At 48.3% G+C, this 19439-nt stretch overlaps 2 protein-coding genes across 8 annotated transcripts in view; one reads left to right on the forward strand and one right to left on the reverse strand.

The window, feature by feature from the left end:
* Positions 1–19439, forward strand: part of RAB37 (RAB37, member RAS oncogene family) — a 60135-nt gene that overhangs the window by 31598 nt on the left and 9098 nt on the right. For both annotated transcript variants that reach the window (XM_053567703.1, XM_053567701.1), the window contains exon 2: positions 13878–13988. In XM_053567703.1, coding sequence (XP_053423678.1) covers positions 13878–13988 — 111 coding nt within the window. The remainder of the gene's footprint in view (positions 1–13877; positions 13989–19439) is intronic.
* The window catches only part of CD300LF (CD300 molecule like family member f), a 37882-nt gene that overhangs the window by 15101 nt on the left and 3342 nt on the right, over positions 1–19439 (reverse strand). For 4 of the 6 annotated variants that reach the window (XM_053567698.1, XM_053567696.1, XM_053567697.1 and 1 more), the window contains exons 2-3: positions 7278–7399; positions 1360–1540 (exon numbers count right to left, since the gene is read on the reverse strand). In XM_053567698.1, coding sequence (XP_053423673.1) covers positions 1360–1399 — 40 coding nt within the window. In that variant the 5' untranslated portion in view covers positions 1400–1540; positions 7278–7399. Of the gene's footprint in view, positions 1–1359; positions 1541–7277; positions 7400–11995; positions 12013–19439 lie in introns of those variants that run through there. The other 2 variants (XM_053567693.1, XM_053567694.1) reach the window with 2 other exon arrangements.

Raw genomic sequence — 19439 nt, forward strand, 5'->3', positions numbered from 1 at the left:
CAGGGAGAATTCCAATGCTCTGCTTCTCTCAGCTCTCCAATATTTTAATTGCCAAATATAATTTACCTTTTATATAATTCACCCTTTTAAAGTGTACCACTCAGTGGTTTGGTTTTGTTTTTTTTTTAGTATATTCACAAAAGTGTATGACCATCACCACATCTAATTCCAGAGTATTTTCATCACTCCCCCAGAAAAAAACTCATACTCATTACCAGTCACCTCCCTGATTCCCCACTCCCCAACCCTTGGAAACCACTAATCTACTTTCTGTCCCTATAGAGTTGCTTCTTCTAGAGACTAATCAGGGGTCCTCAAACTATGGCCCACAGGCCACAGGAGGCGGTGTGATTGTATTTGTTCCCGTTTTGTTTTTTTACTTCAAAATAAGATATGTGCAGTGTACGTAGGAATTTGTTTATAGTTTTGTTTTTTTTAAACTATAGTCCGGCCCCCAACGGTCTGAGGGACAGTGAACTGGCCCCCTGTTTAAAAAGTTTGAGGACCCCTGAATGGAATCGTACAATGTACATGTGTCCCTCTCAGCGTGATGTTTCCAAGGCCCATCCAGGCCCTCACCTGTATCAGCACTTCATTCCTTTCATGGCTGAGTAATATTCTGTTGTATGGCTAGGCCACATTTTATCCATTTATCAATTGAAGGACATTTGAGTTGTTTCCACGTTTTGGATGTTATGAATAAGTTGTCACGAACACTTATGTACAAGTTTTTACAAGGACGTGTGTTTTCAATTCTCCTGGGTACCTCCGACTGGACTTGCTGAATCATGATGTAATTGTATTTTTAACATTTTGAGAAACTGCCAAATTGTTTCACAAAGTGGCTGCACCATGGTACATTCCCATCAGCAATGGATGCCCTCTCCAATTAACTTGCAGAGTTTTAACTGTTCAGTTCCATGAAAGTAGAAACAGAAAGTTTGCGGAAGGAGCATTACAGCAGTTATATTATTCTCTCTCTGTTGGATACATTCATTTAATCAACCAGCACTTATAATTTATCTAATGAGTACCTGGCTTGGTTGTAGGTGCAAAAACCCCTTCCCTCTTGAAGCTTACAGTCTATCAAAATAGGGGAAGGGAAGAAACAATGAAGAAAATGATGCAAGGCAGTTGCGATTTAAATTAGGGTCACCAATGAAAGTAGTAAGGAGGTAGAGGATGGGAGACTGTGGCTATCTGGGGAGGAACATTCTGGGCAGGGGTGTGTGCACATGGATGAAACACACAAGGCTCATGTCACTACAGTCGCCTCCTCACCAAGCCCCCTCCTCTCTCTGCCACCACCTCCTCCTACTGGCTAAGCTTTCCCTGCTAGGACAGCCCAGGCCCACTCACCTGAGAGCCAGAGGAGGAGGAAGAGTGTCGACAGGTGCATTTTCTCCTCACACCGGAGCCCTTGGCAGAGCCTGTCGGCAAGAGCCAGCTACAGCCCCGCTCTTTCACCTCCCAGCGTTCTGCTTCCGCTCACTCTCGCCTGGGCCCTTCCTCCTTCAGCCACTTCCCACTGTGAATAAGACTAAAAGAGGAAGGAGATGGAATGAGTGAAATTTCGGGGCAGTTAGCAATGTAAGACATTGCAGTGAGCATGAACAACCTTTTGAGAAATAGCTCTCTGTCTGGAGCTACCACAGGTTCTCTAAAAAGAGAACTTTGGGCTCCTTCTCTGTCTTCTGGAAATCTACAGACACAGCCCACTGGGTCTGGCCAGCCCTTATCCAATACTTCCCAGGTGGGCAGATTGGGGGCAGGAGGACCCAACTTGCCAGAGGGGTCTTGGAGAGCCAAGGCTGATGGACAGAGTGCCCTAAACCTGGAGCTTAGAGTGTAGCCAGATTTGGGGGAGCCCAGGAGGCCAGGAGTCCCATGGGACTGAGGGAGGCCTGAGGCCAAAATCAGAAAGTCGATTGGAACAAAGTGGTGAGGAGGCTGAAGGTGCATCAAAGCCAGAGTATGAAGAGAGGGTCTCAAAGTGTAGGGAGATGCTGGCAGGGAACTAATGACCCAGGGCAAAGAGAACTTGGTCCTGAAGACATCAGAAATTCCCATACTGCCATTTCCCCGCCCACCAGGTGACAGCCCTGGATACCCACACCAGCTGAAACTTCCAGAAACACGTCAACTACACCAGGAACTTCTCCCAGAAGAACTAGCTCATTTCTTGTGAATATTACCCCCTCACTCCCACCCCACCCCCACTTGATAATCGCTATTTATTGAAGCAAGAAAGAAAGAAAAAAGAGAGGAAGCCCCCCTTTGCCGGCCTGGCTCCCTTCTTTCTGACAGCTGTGCCCACCCCTCTCTCTCTTCCCTCCAAACCCCGAGAGCCCTCGGGGTGGAGCGCTGGCCTGATGGAAGGGGGGGGTCTTTCTCATATTCTGCACCTGCAGCCACTCTCGCCATGTGTCACACACACCCTGTGAGTGAGTCCCAGGAGAAACACAACCCCTCACACCCTAATCAGGAACAAGTAGGGATGCAGGGAAGGTGTTTGCACAGAAAAACCAAGAGCTGACAAGCCCTGGCTTTTCCAGGATGTGGCCAGAAGTGGCCTCTCACTTTACATATCTGCAGCCATGAAGTTAAGGTCAACAATCCAGGGGAAAGCTCCACTGCTGGCCCACAGGTGCTCTGCCCAGGGCACTGTGCGGGGACACCAAGAGACATCAGCCCTGTGCAGCCGGACGCTTCCAGGGAGAATGGCCAGGAATTAAGAGCAGTGGGGAAGCCCTGAAAATCACACGGGGGCAGGTGCATTGAGGGTCCAAGGATAACATTTTCTGTCTTGGGCACAGGCAGCAAGCAGTGAAGAGAAATGTTTACTAGGAGCCTTGCCTATAGCCTCACCTCTGATCCCAACCCCTCCCAGGCACAGCCTCCCCAAGGAGGACTCCCCTTTGAATCAGGGACAGATTTAGGCCAGGTGGTGGCTCACACCTGTAGTCCTAGCACTCTGGAAAGCCAAAGTGGGAGGATGGCTTGAACTCAGGAGTTTGAGACCAGCCTGTGCAAAAGCGAGACTCTGTGTCTACTAAAAATAAAAAAATGTGTCATGTTGCACGCCTATAGTCCCAGCTCCTCAGGAGGCTGAGGCAGGAGGATCGCTTGAGCCCAGGAGTTGGAGAGGTTACAATGAGATTCATGATGCTACTGCACTCCAGCCTGGGAGACAGAGTAAAAAAAAAAAAAAAAAACTAGAATTCTGTGCCTGTAGGGATACAAGATTAGGAGAGTCAGCTGTTCTGGTGGCCCAGTGTCCTCAAAAACCCACTCAACACCCTAATCCTGGCTTGGCCACTGACTTACTCATGAGTCATTTATCTCCCAGAGCTTCCATGTTCCTATCTGTGAAAGAAGGGATTAGACAGATCGTCTAAGTGAGATTCGCCCTGCCCTAAGGCACCCCTGTGTGTTATGCATGTGTGTGAGGGCTGTGTATGTGTATGCATGCATGTACACGCAAAGGTTTACGGGGGGAGCTGTGTGTTAGCGTGTTTGTAGTGCACATACGTATGCTACCGGCATGTGTGTGCACATGTGTTGTGTGTGCCTGTGTATATTCAAGTGCTATAGTACAAGCATGCGTGTGTCTGTGTGTGTTGATGCATTTGTTAGGACCTCCTGGTTACAAAGACAGAGACATGCTAAAGCAACTTCTCTTGGTTGCTTTGGACTTGCAAACTACAGACTACTTTTTCAGAACCCAACCTGCTCACAGGCAGAGAAGCCCAGTATGGAAAGCGCTGGTTCCACCCGTCTCTCCTGCTCCCCACAGAAGTGCCACAGGAAGGCCCACTTGAGAATCACAAAACCACTCTGAGCCTGGTGGAACCAAAGAAAACCAGAGAACTAAACCATCTCTCAGCAGAGAAGGCACAGGAGACAGCGTCAGCCAGACTCCACAGGGACATGAGCGGAGGGTGCTCAGAAGGCAGCCCCTCGGCTGGAGGGGCGGCCCTGGGGGGCTTCACTATGGGCTCTGCCACCAGCCCAACTGTGGCCCGCTGCGCTCCTCTTCTCAGCCTCACTCAATGTGACTTCTAGGGATGGTCATGAAGCTTCCACAGCCTCCCTCACTTAGTCAGGATCCGTTCAAGACCCCAGACTGAATTTTTGTAGCCCTAACTTGAGGATCCCTTTTCTTGAAGGGGCCCCCAGAATTGCATAAGCATCAGGCCTGCGGTAGGTTGACCAGCAGTGCCCTGTGGATACATGCCCTTTGGCTTGGTAGTTCTTCTCCCGAAAGAGCCAGGTTATTTCCCCACCCCTTGCACTACTCCTTGAGCCCAGAGAATGCGCCGGGGCCAGCCTGCTTGGGCAGACTCACAGACACACAGGACAGAGCCACGCTGCCCCAGCTGACAGCCAGCAGACCCCAGAAATGGAGAGAGGGCCCAACAGAGACCAGAAGGGTCTTCGGACTAAATCACTGACTCACAGACTTGTGTGTCGCAGCATTGTGTGATGACAGAAAAGTAGCAGAAAAGCCCACAAAACCTAGACCCACCCCTAAAGCTGCAACTGCCTTGCTCTGCACCTGCCACAGCATTAACCTGGTAGATTCTACTCCCTCGAGCCTCTCCTCCCTCCCCCCTGTCCCTCATAGCTCCTGCCCCTCCTCCCTCCAGCCCCCCACACTCCTACCACTGATGCTGTTCAGATCATAGCTGACCTTGGACCTATGGAGCCATCTGTGACTTGTCTAACTTAAAAGAGCAACGCATGTTCATTTTAGGAAAATAAATAGTGAAATACAGATAAGAATTGAGAAAGTAAGATGTAATTGCCCCTCGGTCTCACCAGCCTTATCATTCCTTTTAACGATAAGGCTCCTTCATTCATCTTTGGTCTCCCCTGCATTGTTTCCTCCAAGACATCTGATGGAGGCAATGACATGTCATATGAGTTTGTGTTTCTCTGTGCTCAACAGATTGTCTCTGCATACACCACTGTCTACTTTGGGAAAAGACGCGGCCAGGAACTGCATCCCCAAACTCCCCTTGGTGCCTGGGACTTGCAAACTGCAGGTGATCTTTTCAGAACCCAACTTCTTCCTACTCCTGTGGGGAAAGGGCCAGCTTAGCTAGTCTCCCACTGTGGAACAGAAGTCCTTGCCCGCTGTGCCACCAGCATCTGGATCTGCATTTGGCAGATGTTCAGCAAATACTGACAGAGAATGAATAAAAAAAATAGGCTATTTTTGTTGCATTCACCTCTTGCCCCTGGCTCTGTGCACACTGCTGAGAAACTGTCTAGCACCTAAGAACCAGGCTCTATTCTCTCTCTTTTTTTTTTTCATATTAATACCAGGGTGCATATGATTTGGTTATACTGTTTGTGTTTATAAGGTAAAGTCTGAGTGGTAGCTTGGTCCTTCGCCCAGGAAGGGTGCCATATACCCTACATTGTACCCATTAGGTGGGAACCCACTGAACTCCCCTTCTTCTCCCCCCTTCTTGAATTTGTGTTTTTATAACCCATAACTATTCTCAACAACTATTTCTGAACCCTTCAATTGCCCTTGAATCTGAATGCACTACATCTTTCTATCCACTTGTGCTATGCTCTGTATTTATCTATTTATTTAGTTAGTTAGTTAGTTAGTTGCAGTTTTTGTCTGGGGCCAGGTTTGAACCCACCACCTCTGGTATATGGGGCCAGTGCCCTACTCCTTAAGCCACAGGCACCGCCCTATGCTCTGCATTTTATATAATTATCATATTGAATCCTCACTACTAATCCAGAGAAAAGGTGACATTATTCCCATTTTTCAGATAAAGAAATTGAGGCTCGGCTTGGCGCCTGTAGCACAGTGGTTAGGGCACTGGCCACATATACCGAAGCTGGCAGGTTTGAACCCAGCCCAGGCCTGCTAAACAATGACCACTGCAACAAAAAAAATAGCTGGGCGTTGTGGTGAACACCTGTAGTCCCAGCTATTTGGGAGGCTGAGGCAAGAGAATCTTTTAAGCCCAAGAGTTGAAGGTTGCTGTCAACTGGGATGCCACAGCACTCTACTGAGAGCAACATAGTGAGACTCTGTCTCAAATTAAAAAAAAAGAAAAGAAATTGAGGCTCAGACAGCAAGTAACTTGCTCAAGTTCACATAGCTAGCAAGTGGCAGAGCCAGGGTTCAAACCCATGCCTGGCTCATATGAACAACCCATGCTACCTCCTGCAGAGGTGTAGGGAGCAAGGACAGCTGCCTGCACAGCCTGCTCAGCACAACCATGAACAAAGAACCTGACATCAAAGACTTAATAAAACAAAATCCTAAAGACGTTGCTTGGGGCGTCCACAGCCAAGGTGGTAAAAAGCAAGTTCTAAGCAAGTTAAGCAAGTTCTTCAAAAGTGAAAGAATGTTTTTATCATGAACTGAAAACAAGGAAAGTAACTGATGCCACCAACCTTGAATGTTTTCCAGCTCTACTGGCCCTTCTCTGCAATCTATGGGATTAGAAACTGGGTCTCAGCTAAGGTCTTTCCAGGATTTCAGGCAAAGCTTATTTTTGAAAAAACACGAGTCTCCAAAGAGTGGGTGGTACAACATATGGTCTTAATTTTTGTGTCCCCCAAAAATTCATTCATTGAAACCTAATCTCCAGGCCAGGCATGGTGGCTCACACCTGTAGTCCCAGCACTGTGGGAGGCCGAGGCAGGTGGATTGCCTGAGCTCAGAGGTATGAGCAGCAGTGAGCCAGAGTAAGACCCCGTCTCTACTAACATCAAAAACAGCCAGACATTGTGGTGGGCGTCTGTAATCCCAGCTACTGGGGAGGCAACAGGAAAGAGAATCACCAAAGAAAGAACATAAAAAAAAAAAAAAAAATGTACTTCAAACGAAGAAGAATGAACAAGCAAGCTGAAATTAAAAATTAAAATTAAAATTAAAAAAAAAAAGAAACCTAATCTCCAGTGTGATAGTGTCAGGAAGTGGTCTTTAGGAGGTGATTAGATCATGAGGGTGGAGCCCTCATGATGGGATTAGTGCCCTTATAAAAGAGGCTCGAGAGAGCTCCACGTGAGGACACAGTGAGAAGTCTTCCTCTGTGAGGAACAGTCCCTCCCTAGACACAGAATCTGTTAGTGCCTTGATCTTGGACTTTCCAGCTCCCAAAAGTATGAGAAATGAAATTCTGTTGCTAATAAACTACCCAGTCTATGGTATTTGTTACAGCACCTCCAGTGGACTAGACCCACAGGGGTTAATAACCTGCTGGGAGGATGAGAAGACAAAAGGGCACTTGGATTCTCACCACAGAGCATCTGTCCCGTTTGCCACCTGCTCCTCCGGTTCCCACTGCATGTAACCTGACAAAGTGAAAGTGCTGCAGTTCAGGCTCCCTCTGCCCAGAAAGCTGGATCTTTTCTTAATGACCTAGATTCGTTTGGAAAAATAAAAGCAGCAGTTAGGCTACATGTGGGATTCTTCCCTGGTTTTACCAGAATCTCCTGGCACAACTTATCTCCCCAGACACAAAGAATGCATTTTAAGTCTCTTCTAGTCCTATCACACAGAGCTAACTGCTATTAAATATATATACGTGTGTGTGTTTATATATATATATATATATATCATTACCAATCTGTAGAAAAGCAATTTGCTCCAGGTTAAATAAAGGGTTGCTCATGTAATATAAATAATTCACTTCACCAAACGAATTAATATATTTGCTAGGGTTTTGTTTTCTTTTTTTTTGTTTTTTTTTTTTTTGAGACAGGGTCTTGCGCTGTCCCCCAGGCTAGCATGCAGTGGTTCGATCATAACTTATTGCAGGCATTGCCTGTAGCTCGGTGGCTAGGGAGCCAGCCACATATACCAAGGCTGGCGGGTTCAAACCCAGCCCAGGCCACTTAAAACAACAATGACAACTACAACAACAAAAAAAATAGCCGGGCATTGTGGCAGGGGCCTATAGTCCCAGCTACTTGGGAGTCCGACACCTATAGTCCCAGCTACTTGGGAGGCTGAGGCAAGAGAATCGCTTGAGCCTAAAAGTTTGAGATTGCTGGGAGCTGTGATGCCACAGCATTCTACCCAGGGTGACAGCTTGAAACTCTGTCTCAAAAAATAAATAAATAAATAAATAAATAAGTCGTTGCAGCCTTGAGGGTTCAAGCCATCCTCCTGCCTCAGCTTCCCAAGTAGCTGGGACTACAGGCACACATCACTGCACCCAGCTATTTTTTATTTTTTGTAGAGATGGGGGTTTCACTGTGTCTCCCAGGGTGGTCTCAAACTTCTGGCCTTAAGCGATCACCCTGCCTGGGCCTCTCAAAGTGCTGGAATTGTAGGCATGAGCCACCATGCCCGGCTATTAGGGCTTTTTTGATAGAGGAAAAATACAAAAAGAAAACATGGTTGGGGGTGCTATTGATAATTCTGGAGAATATGAATGTGTTGGGGGAGGGGCATGTGAGAAATCTCTGTACTTCTGCTCAAAATTGATATGAACCTAAAACTGCTCTAAAAAAAAAAAAAAAGAAGAAGGTAATTTTTGTGAAGGAGGAGAAGGAGAAGAAGAACCTGGCGCCTGTAGCTCAAGCAGGTAGGGTGCCAGCCACATATACCAGAGCTGGCAGGTTAGAATCCAGCCCAGGCCTGTCAAACAACAATGACAACTGTGACAACCAAAAAATAGCCAGGTGTTGTGGCAGGCACCTGCAGTCCCAGCTACTTGGGAGGCTGAGGTGAGAGAATCACTTAAGTTCAAGAGTTTGAGGTTGCTGTGAGCTATGACAGACGCCACAGCACTCTACCCAGGGCAACAACTTGAAACTCTGTCCCCCCACAAAAAAAAGAAGAAGAAGATGATGATGAAAGAAAATGGCCAATAATGCAAGCAAACATTTAAAAAGAGAGAGAGAGAGAACCAAAATTAAAAGTCTTCTCTCTATTTTGCACCTACCTCCAGAACCACTAAGGTAACCCCATTGGCCTCTGTTGCCTCCCTGAGGAAGTTTACCATTTCCCCATCACACACCTGTGAGGTACACACAGCTCATCATACCAAGTACGTCACTCCGCCCTTGGTTTCTTTCACTTAATAATATAGTTTTTCCCAAACAGTACATGCAGATCAGGTAGACCTCAACCTTTTTTCATTTCCATGGAGATGCATTGTATGCAGGTTCTAAAATTTATGTTGCCCATCTCTATTGCTGAATTATCTTCTCTTGTGAACACTACACTGAGCATCCTTACGCACATATTTTGGTGCACTTTTTTGCAAGTAAAGCCATAGAATTGCTGAATCAAAGGAATTTGCTCCTGAAACCCTGATAGATACTGTCAATTGCTCACTGAAAAGATTGCCCCAATGTACACTTCCACCAGCAGTGTATGTGTGAGTTTGAGTACCTGTTTCCCCAAATCTAAGCCAATATTGACCTTATCAACCTTTTACCAAACCATTATGTATTATTAGTTTGTATCAGTCAAGGTTCTCCAGAGAAACAGAAAGATTGAAGGGGAGAGAGAGAAAAAGAGAGAGAGAGAGGTATCAATTTGTGCCAAGGAACTGGCCTACAGGACTTTACAGGACTCTGGAGGCTGGGAAGTCCAAAACATGTAGGGCTGATCAGAAGGCCTGGAAACTCCAGCAGAAGCTGATGCTGCTGCACACTCAAGGCAGAATTCCTTCTTCCTCAGGGAAACCTCAGTTTTGCTCTTAAAGTCTTTCAATTAATCAGGAGAGACCCACCCATATTATTGAAGACTTAAAGTCAACTAACTAACTGTAGCTGTTAACCATATCTATAAGACACCTTCATGGCAACATATGGATTAGTGTTTAATTGAATAACTGGGACCATAACACCACCAAGGTGACACATAAGACTAACCCTACATGCACGCACACACACACACATGCCTGTTCACACTGTTTGTTCATTTTTCTATTGAAGTTGTTTTTTTCCTGAGAGTTCTTTATATTATGAGGAATGTTAACCTTTTGTTTCTCATATATCTTGCAAATGTTTTTGGGGTATCATTTCTTATTTGATTTTTGTTTCTGAAATCATCTGTCAAGCAAAGAATTGCTATTTTAATTCATCAGAACCATCGATCTTTTCTTTAATAGCATCTGAATTTCCTGTTTTGTTAAGAAGGTCAATCAGAGACACTTTAGGAGCCATGGTAACCACCCATTCATCTAGGTTTCCTAAATGCTGCCCCTGAATGATGGAGTCACAAGAAAGCAGTGTACTTAGCATTAGCCCAGCTCCCATCGAAGCTAATACTTGATGAAGCATGACTTAACATTAGGCCCCTGCTTTTATCAGGGGTCAACATGATGCTAGAGGTTTGCATCTTCTGCGAAATTGCAATGGCTCATTTTATTATTCAAGGCCTCTTGCAGAAGCAGTCATATAACAAATTTCTCTTAGTAGAACATGCCAGGAGAAACACTCATTGATAGAAAGGACTCAAGCAGACAAAAAACCATCTAGAAAGCCACTTTGTCATGACTGCCAGGCAATCTAGAACTAAACACCTTGCTCTAGTGCAGTAATGACACGGCCTCACTCTAGGGTAGAAGATGTACCCCAAGTCCCACCACACACACACACACACACACACACGCACGCACCTTCCTTTGTGCATTTCCCAAGCATGATCTTTGACTACCCTCTTGTAGATCTGGGTTTTGTTTTAAACCACCTCCAGTCCCCTTTGGAAGTGGGTGAGGCACAAATACAGACATAAATAAAGTGACTGAAGGCTCAGCACCCGTAGCTCAGTGGCTAGGGCACCAGCCACGCACACCGGGGCTGGTGGGTTCTAACCCAGCCCCGGCCTGCTAAACAACAAAATGACAACTACAAGAAAAAAATAGCTGGGCATTGTGGTGGGTACCTGTAGTTCCAGCTACTTGGTAGGTTGAGGCAAGAGAATTGCTTAAGCCCAAGAGCTTAAAGTTGCTGTGAGCTGTGACTTCACAGCACTCTACCAAGAACGGCTGAGGGAGACTCTGTCTCAAAAAAAACAAGTGACTGAAGACACAAGAATGAAGACACTTGTCTGATGGTGGCAAACTTAGCACAGAGGTTTCTGTTGGAACCATGATTTATTAATATTTTTGTAAATGCTAAGGGAAACATGAGGACAGAAGGCACAGTGAAAAATTTAGACCCAAAGTTACTGTCTGTCTTCTCCAAGTGGTGAAATTGGAAGCCAACCTGGAAGCAATTTCAGGAAAATTCCAACAACTGCTGAGTGGTGAAACTCCATTAGGTATCTAGAGCAAAGGTTTCAGGCAGACCTATCCCTAACATTTGGGGGCCGAGACTAGAATACAAATGGAGGCCCACATGTCATATATTACAATATCTTAACTTTCTAGTCCCAGCACGGTGGCTCACACCTGTAATCCTAGAACTCTGGGAGGCAGAGACCGGTGTATTGCTTGAGCTCAGGAGTTCAAGATCAGCCTGAGCAAGAGCAAGACCCTGTCTCTACTAAAAACAGAAAAACAACTAGCAGGATGTTGTGGCAGTCACATGTAGTCTCAGTTACTCAGGAGGCTGAGCGAAGAGCATTGCTCAAGCCCAAGAATTACTGTGAGCTATGATGATGCCACAGCACTCTACCCAGGGTCACAGAGTGAGAGTCTATCTCAAAAAAAAAAAAAAAGAGGGCAGCACCTTTGGCTCAAAGGAGTGGGGCACCGGCCCCATATGCCAGAGGTGGCAGGTTCAAACCCAGCCCCGGCCAAAAGCTGCCAAAAAAAACAATCTTAACATTCTAAATCAAGCCTCAGAAACTATCAAATCAAGTGTGTCTGATCTTCCTATCTGAATAAAATATCTTCCTAGCAACCTGGAAGCCAGGTTAGAATGTACGATTCTCAGAAGTTCCACACCAAAATGTGTCAGCCTAGGGACAGCCAGCCTCCCATCCCCAGACCCCCACCCACAAGCCACTCCCCTTCTCCTCCCTGTCCCACACACCCCCGGGCACTTCACATACAAGTTCTGTCCACGGCCCCTGCAAACAGCTGCCCTTTGGCCACTCCTCAGACACAGGGATGCAACATTGACAGTGAGCTTGGAGCAAAGTACAATTCCTAGGAAGCACACAGGCTTTTGGCCATGTGGACGCTTTGCTTCACACAGAAGGGCATAAATAGAGGAAGGACAGGCCTATGGGAGGCCCTGAATTTGGGGGGAATAATTCAACAGTATTGTAAATTGATCAGCTCTGGGCTCTCCATTATAGCCCAGATAAAAAGCCCTTGCAGTCACTGTCAACAGATTCCTGATACTCCTGCCCCTGCCCTGAGTCAGGCTGCAGCTGAATCTGAAATGCTCAGCCCTGTGTGCAACCCTGGAGCCAGCCCCACTGACCCAGCAGAGGTCCCAAGAACACAAGACTGTTTTCTATAATGAGAGAAGAAAGGCATGGGCACTCTTCACCCTAGAAGGAAAAAGGTTAAAAGGCAGGGAATTAGAATCTGTCATAGCCTTTAGGAAATGAATGAGGTGAACATGAATGAACTACCCCTCGTATTCTGGTATATTCTCTCTAGCAGCCACTCCTTAAAGCCTGAGGAAGTTAGATTTACAATGTAAATCATTAAAGCCACTGCACATAACAAACAAATGGAGCTCTTTAACCTGGGAGGAAATAAAGCTGAATAGCATTTGGTTCTGGAGGTGGGGGTGGGGTGACCATAGCCATCCAAAGTCAACATCACAGAGGACCTGGTCCAATTCTTTGATGCTGATTCCCTTAGAATCAGCTGTCAGAGCTGGCCGGTGAGTGGCTGGGGCTGAGGCCCTGCTAAGCTCTGTGTTTTTATGTTTTTGCTTTTTGATATCTTTGTGGTTATACACGTCCAGCTAAAGTTTGCTTCTCCTAAACCTTTCCAACAACCTTGAATGTTTGTCTTTGGAAGTGGCTACTGCCCTCTCTGAAACTAAGGCATTTAAACATCCATCCATCCATCCATTCATTCATGGAAGGTGCCGGCCTTGGGATGCTTATATAGCTCTCTGTTGTTAATGATTTTCTTTCAACTATTTCACCTGAACTTCCAGGCTAATTCTCACCCTACTTCCTCCCACTACAGAACTCCCAGAGGAAAATGGCCTTCCGTTTTTCCCAAAAATCTGCTTCTCTTTGAAATGCTATCCTCTTCAAGGCCTCACCCCAAGGCGAAGCATGAACATTCTGCAAGGCATATACCAGACACTTTGATTCTGTTTTATTTTACAGACTGTTTGTTTGTTTTTTGGACTTTCCCCTACAGGAGGTCCACAGACATTATGTTAGTCCTGTTCTTCCAAGAAGTAGATTTCGGAAGGGAATTCAATGTGCAAAGATATTTAGGGGGAAATATCTATGAGAGAAATAGGACAGGAGTCAGGGAGGCCGGAGAAGCTGTCAGACCACCGGGCAGGAACGCTGAGTGGAGGGCTCTCAGGCTGAAGAGAGCCTGAGAACAGGGCCTGTTAGAGGGGCCCTGTGTCTCCCAGCCTGCCCAGTGTCCCTGCCACACTCCACCTTTGGTGAGGAATCATCCACGAGAAGCCTGGCGTCAGTGCAAACTCAGTAATGGATTTCAGAGCACAGCAGTGGGAACCTGGGTCCCTTATGCCCCTGGGGATGGAAGCCTGTCAGGCATATTGTCACAGGCTCCTCAGAGGGTCACCGACTTGGGTTGGAGTGAGATTTCCTCTATAGCATCATGCCTTCCTCAGTGGCCTCAATAGAAAATCAAGAGCTTGGTGTGTATGTATGTACATGTGTGTGTGTGTATGCTTGTGTGTGCGTGTGCACACACAAGAGCCCACTGCCACGGCCACAGGGACATCTCGGAGGCCTCACTCTTCTCTGTTGCTCCCTTTAGACCATCCTGGTGGGCGACAGTGGCGTGGGGAAGACATCTCTGCTGGTTCAGTTCGACCAGGGCAAGTTCATCCCGGGCTCCTTCTCCGCCACCGTGGGCATCGGATTCACAGTAAGCACTTGCTGGCACTGCCAGCTTTAGCCCTGAGCCCTGAAGCCCCGGAGCATCTCTGTCAGGGGCCAGCAGGAAACAGGTGGACATTCACATTGGATCATCCAAGGAGGTTTAAGGAGGAGACTATTCCCCAAGGTTTAGGAGGGTGTCAGGTGATCAGGAGGGATACTGTAACCCCCTTGGGTGGTGAGCGGCTTCATCCATCTCTAACATAAAAGGGAGAGGGGGCAGGGCACAGTGGCTCACACCTGTAATCCTAGCACTCTGGGAGGCTGAGGCAGGTGGATTACTTGAGCTCATGAGTTGGAGACCAGCCTAAAAGCAAGAGCTAGACCCTGTCTCTAAAAATAGCTGGGTGGTGTGGCAGGTTTTGTTTTAAAACCCGCCTGTAGTCCCACCTACTTGGGAGGCTGAGGCAAGAGGATCGCTTGAGCCCAAGAGACTGAGGTTGCTGTGAGCTATAACCACAGCATTCTAACAAGGGTGACAAAGTGAGACTCTGTCTCTAAATAAATAAATAAATAAATAAACATAAAAAAGAAAAATGAAAGAGAGAAGGGAGGAAGCTTCACCAGACCTCCTTGTTCCTACAAGGAGGGCTGCTGGGCAGGTCCCTGGCGGGAGGGACAAGCAGCCCACAGAAACCCCAAGGAGCCATCCAGGGGAACTAATCCCTGTCCTGCCCGTTCTTCTGTCCCCCCATCACCTTCCAGGGCTCCGCACTGGCTAAATGAAAGTGGAAGCTAGAAAGCAAAGGAATGTCTTGACATAGATCGCTCAGGTCAGCCTCCCAAGGCAGGAAGAATCTGGAGGGACAAAGGAATGACAAAATTGTAAGCACAGTCCACACTTAGGGTTGCCACAGTGTCCAGACTGAGGTTAGAGTTTGTTTTCAGCCCTGGCACAGCACAGCACAGCTGCACACTCAAGGAAGCACAGTGTTCTCAGGCCTGTCCTGCCCACAGCCCCTCTGCAGCCCAAGAGCCCCTGTTCTGCAGATATCCCATCCCCTCCACTCTCACAGCCCAGGGCTGCTCTCAACTGCCCTTGAATTCCTGGGAAGACCTCAGGGAGGGGGTTTTGCTCCTCTCTCTGACTGTGGCAGAAGGACCAAGGCCCTCTGCTGGGTCCCCAGCAGCCTAACATGCAGAGATGGGAAAAGCACATGTTTTTTGGGCAGCATGGGTGTCTGTGAGCCTCTGGGACTGATCAGAGCACAGGACCTGTGAGATCTCACGAAGGGTCGGGTTGCAGCAGTTCCACGCTGGTGGGAAGAAAGAAGGAAACCCAGAAATTGGGCTTGCCCATTGGGTCACAGCAAGGAACACAAGAGTCCAGGGCAGACATGACGACTTCTGGTGACTTCTAGGAGGTGAATCAGAAGTGAGAGCCCGGCTGGGGTGTGTTCCTGGACCTAGAATTGGCCCTAAAACACCAGTGCCCAGGGCTCTCCCCAGGGCTGGGCTTCCTGGGAGTGCAGGGCTGAGTCCCAGGAGGGCAAGGCTGCCCTGAAAATTCCTGAGGTCTTGGACCAGGTTGCCATGAAGTGAACCTGTCAGGGGTCACCCACCCCAGCCCAGGCCCAGTCTGCCCTCATAGTCACAGCCACAACTCCTCACGCATCTGTCAGCCGGCCCGGCCTAGAGACAGAGGGTGCGGTGGGCATGGGTGTGCAAACTCTGACTCACATTCCACAGACCGCATGGGTGGGACCTACAAATTTTGCCAATAGCTTAGCAAGAAAAGTGAGGCAAATCTCCTCTGAGAAAAAAGAAAGTGTGGTCAAACTGAAAGCCCAAAGCAGCCTGAGGTAGAACAAGCTGGGCTCTCCCACTGTCCTCACTGTCTCACTGTCCTTCTGGAACCTCAGCTGTCTGCTTGGCACCAGTCAGCACCCGAGCAGCCCAGCTACAGGACTCTGGCTTACCAATCTGTCATTCACATGTAGCTGGCAATTCGAGAGTGCCTGTGGCTGGCCCTGGCTATAGCCTGGAACTCCTGTGTGACATGCACTGAGGCAGAAGGGGCTCAGGGGACTAAGTGCAGCCCACGACCTGAGCTGAGAGCCAACATGGGAAACATCGCTGGGCGAAAATCACGACAATCTACACAAGCTCCATGGAGAAAGGTGGACATTATACCCAAGTGGCAGACTGGGACAGTGCAGCAATGTTTTGGCTTCTTACACAAAGCCTATATAAAAAATGCAAAGATGCCCAAAGATAGGGTTAAAAGAATTCCAAGTCCCCAGGAAGATTGGCTAGAGGAAAGGCTGGGTAAACAAGTAGGGGGTTGCTAACAAATGGCCAATAGCATATTTAGCAAGGGGGAGGGGAAACTGTTTTCATCTCCTCAGGGCAAGCAAGCCAGGTTCCCTAATCTAAACTGTCCATCAGGAGTTCAAAGGATCCAGCTCAGTTAAAGGGCTCAGTCTCACCTCAATTGTTGACTCCTGTGCATAGGGACTTCGCCCTGTTTGCAGGTGCCTCCGGGCTCTTTCCATCTTCAGTGGTTTTGATGGGCTCACACTGCAGCCTTCCGGGTCAGCCCTTGCCTTCCCAGTTAGGGTTCTCCTGGTTCCTTCTTGCTGCTGCTTCCCCCAAATTCTCTAGTCTTGCCTAAACACTGCTGCAAATTTCATCTTCCAAAAGCCTCGTTCTGTTCATCCCCCACCTGCAACCTTCAGTGGCTCCCTATTGCCCTCCAAATAAAGTCTAAACCAGTCTTCATCTGCTGGTCAAGATGTTACACAGATGAGACCAGGAATTCTCAAACACATGTTCCGCGCACATTAGAAACTCCCAGGAAGTTTGTCTGAAAAATGGATTCTGAGCCTACTCACGCAGAGGCTGCTACAGCAGACCTGGGCTGGGGACCCCAAATCTGTAATTTGACGTGTACCTGGGGGCTCTGAAGCAGGTGGTCCACATGCTACTTTTTCTAAACGTGCATTTAGGCCTCATATCTCCAGCCTCTGTCCTAGTCTCCCTTCCACCTCCTGACCCCGCACTCAGGGCTGTGCTATTCCCCAGCTCCAGGGTTTTTTCCATCTCCAGGATGCCAGGAAGGTCTCCCCAGATCTCTGCACACAAAAGCCTCATCTGACCAAGCCTGAAGCCTTCATGTGACACCACTCACTGCTCCTCTGTCAGCAGGGCTGTGTGACATGTGGGTGTGACTGTGCTCAAGAGGGCCAGGGTATCTGTTCGGGGGTCATGTGGAGTGCGTGTGCATTTTATATTTTGGGATGATGAGAGGGGATGGTGGAATTTACAGCATATGTGCATTTGGCAATGATGGGAGGTGTGGGGTCAATCTGAGGAGTATGGTTTGTGCAGCAATGTGACCTGTGTGTTCAGGGAAGGATATGAACTGTATGTGTAATTGTGATGTAGTGGCAAGTGTGTGTCTGTTTGGGCAGAGGTGTATGAAGGGATCATGTAAGACATTTCATGTGTGGTGTATGATGTGAGGTATGTGTGCATTTGCAGCATGGGGCGTGTGTGTGTGTGAGTGTACACGGTATGTCTGTAGTAATACGTAGAGTGTATGTGGTGTGAGATGTATGTTTATGGTGTGATGTAAGGTGGGTATTTGTGGTAAGATGTAGAGTGTGTGTTTGCATTTGTGGTGTGATTTGAGGCATGCGTGCATATGCCTGTGTGTGGTATGAAGTGTGTGTTTATGTGTGATACGAGGTGTGTGTTGGTGGTAAGATGCAGAGAGTGCATGTTTATATTCGTGGTGTGATTGGAGGTGTGCATGGGTGTGAGGTATAGGTGTGGGGTGATGTGAGTGTGTGTGTGTGTCTGTGGTGTGTGTCTGGGGACAGACACGGGCTGCCCTGATGCACACATAACCTCACAGTGATGTCAGGAGGCCTGGATTTGGGCTGTGGTGTTCTAGATCCTTTCTCTCCTGGACACGACACCTAAAGACCCTGTACCATGGTGAGCCCTCTTCTGCACAGCCAATGCCGATCACCCCTGACCCCCCACTTGCTTCTGACTCACCCAAGGCTGACCCTGAACCTACTGCAAGACATTACATTGGCATGGGGACAGTGTGTGCTCACTCCACGTATGACATTGCCCACATATGGCAGACCCAGTAGGCCAGACAGGTGTGACCCAGAGGAGAGCCCGCATGCCTCGCCGGTGTCTGTGGACTTCCCACCTCAGTCAGGTGAGCCTACCCAAACTCACAGCAATGCAGCAGGACCAGTGTTTTCATTTCTCTACTGTCTCAAAAAGGGTCTTGGTGGAACCAATGACAAAAACCACAGCTGGAGGTTAGGAAGTCTGAAAACGAGGTGCCAGCATGGCCTGCTCCTGGCTCATGGGAAGAATCTTCCCTTGCCTCTTCCCGCTTCTGGTGCTCCCTGCAATCCTGGCAGTCCTCGTCTTCTGCATGCACCGCTCCCATCTCTGTCCTCCCAGGCCTATCTTTTCCCTGTGTGTCTCTCTTCTTATGACACCAGTCATGTTGGCTCAAGGGCCCACCCTACTCCAGTGTGATCTCATCGTAATTAATGACATCTGCAGTGACCCCATTTCCAAATAAGGGCACATTCCAAGGACTGGAAGTTAAGATTTCAATGTATCTTTCGAGGGACACATTTAACCCACAAAAATATGGTTTACAGTGGGAAGTGAGCAAGGGGTATGCAACCACCCCTCTCGCCTTCCTCCTCTACCACTGTTCTCTTGCACTGAAAACCCTCAGCCTACAGGGACCCTGAGTTAGCCCTCTGGAGCCCAAGAGCCCCATGGTGTGAACATTCTGGGGCATAATTTGCAGCAAGAGCCTCTGGCCTCCAAATAGCAACTAACAACACCCATCTGCAGGGTGCTATGCAGCCCCCACTCTCCCGTCTATGGCTCCCTATGAGTCCCACCCTACACTCGCCTGTTAGAAGAGAACACCGGCTCCTTGGTCTAAGGGAGATCACCCCTGTCCCTACTCTGGGCTCTTCTGCCAGCTGCCAGAAAATAGCTCCAGCTGATCCAAAACATACCAGCTAGAAGCTGGAGTGCGCAAAGTCAGTCCCCACAGTGACCCACAAGTCACACCTGCCCCATTCCCTTTACCCCCACACCTAGAAGTTCAGATGTACCTCCCCTCACCTACCTACACACCTTTCAAACAGTTCCTTTGCAACTCGGAGGTGCTTGTATAGAATATTCAATAGGGCAACTGGCCCAGGCCTCAGAGCCCCCAGCTCTGCCCCCAGACACACTCCCCACCTTCTGTCACCAGGAGCTGCAGGGTTCCTGGGATACCCCGGCAACTCTGCTCAGAAGGATTCATGGCTTCATGAATTCATTTGGCACCTACGCCATGACGGGGTGAGGGCCACAAATAAGGCTGGCCCTGCCTCAGGACCCCTCCATCGGGAGCTACGTGAAGGCTCCCCCAAGATGGGACATTCTGGGCGCAGCCCACCAG

Source organism: Nycticebus coucang, chromosome 18 (genome assembly GCF_027406575.1).
Source record: "Nycticebus coucang isolate mNycCou1 chromosome 18, mNycCou1.pri, whole genome shotgun sequence".
Taxonomy (NCBI): Eukaryota; Metazoa; Chordata; class Mammalia; order Primates; family Lorisidae; genus Nycticebus; species Nycticebus coucang.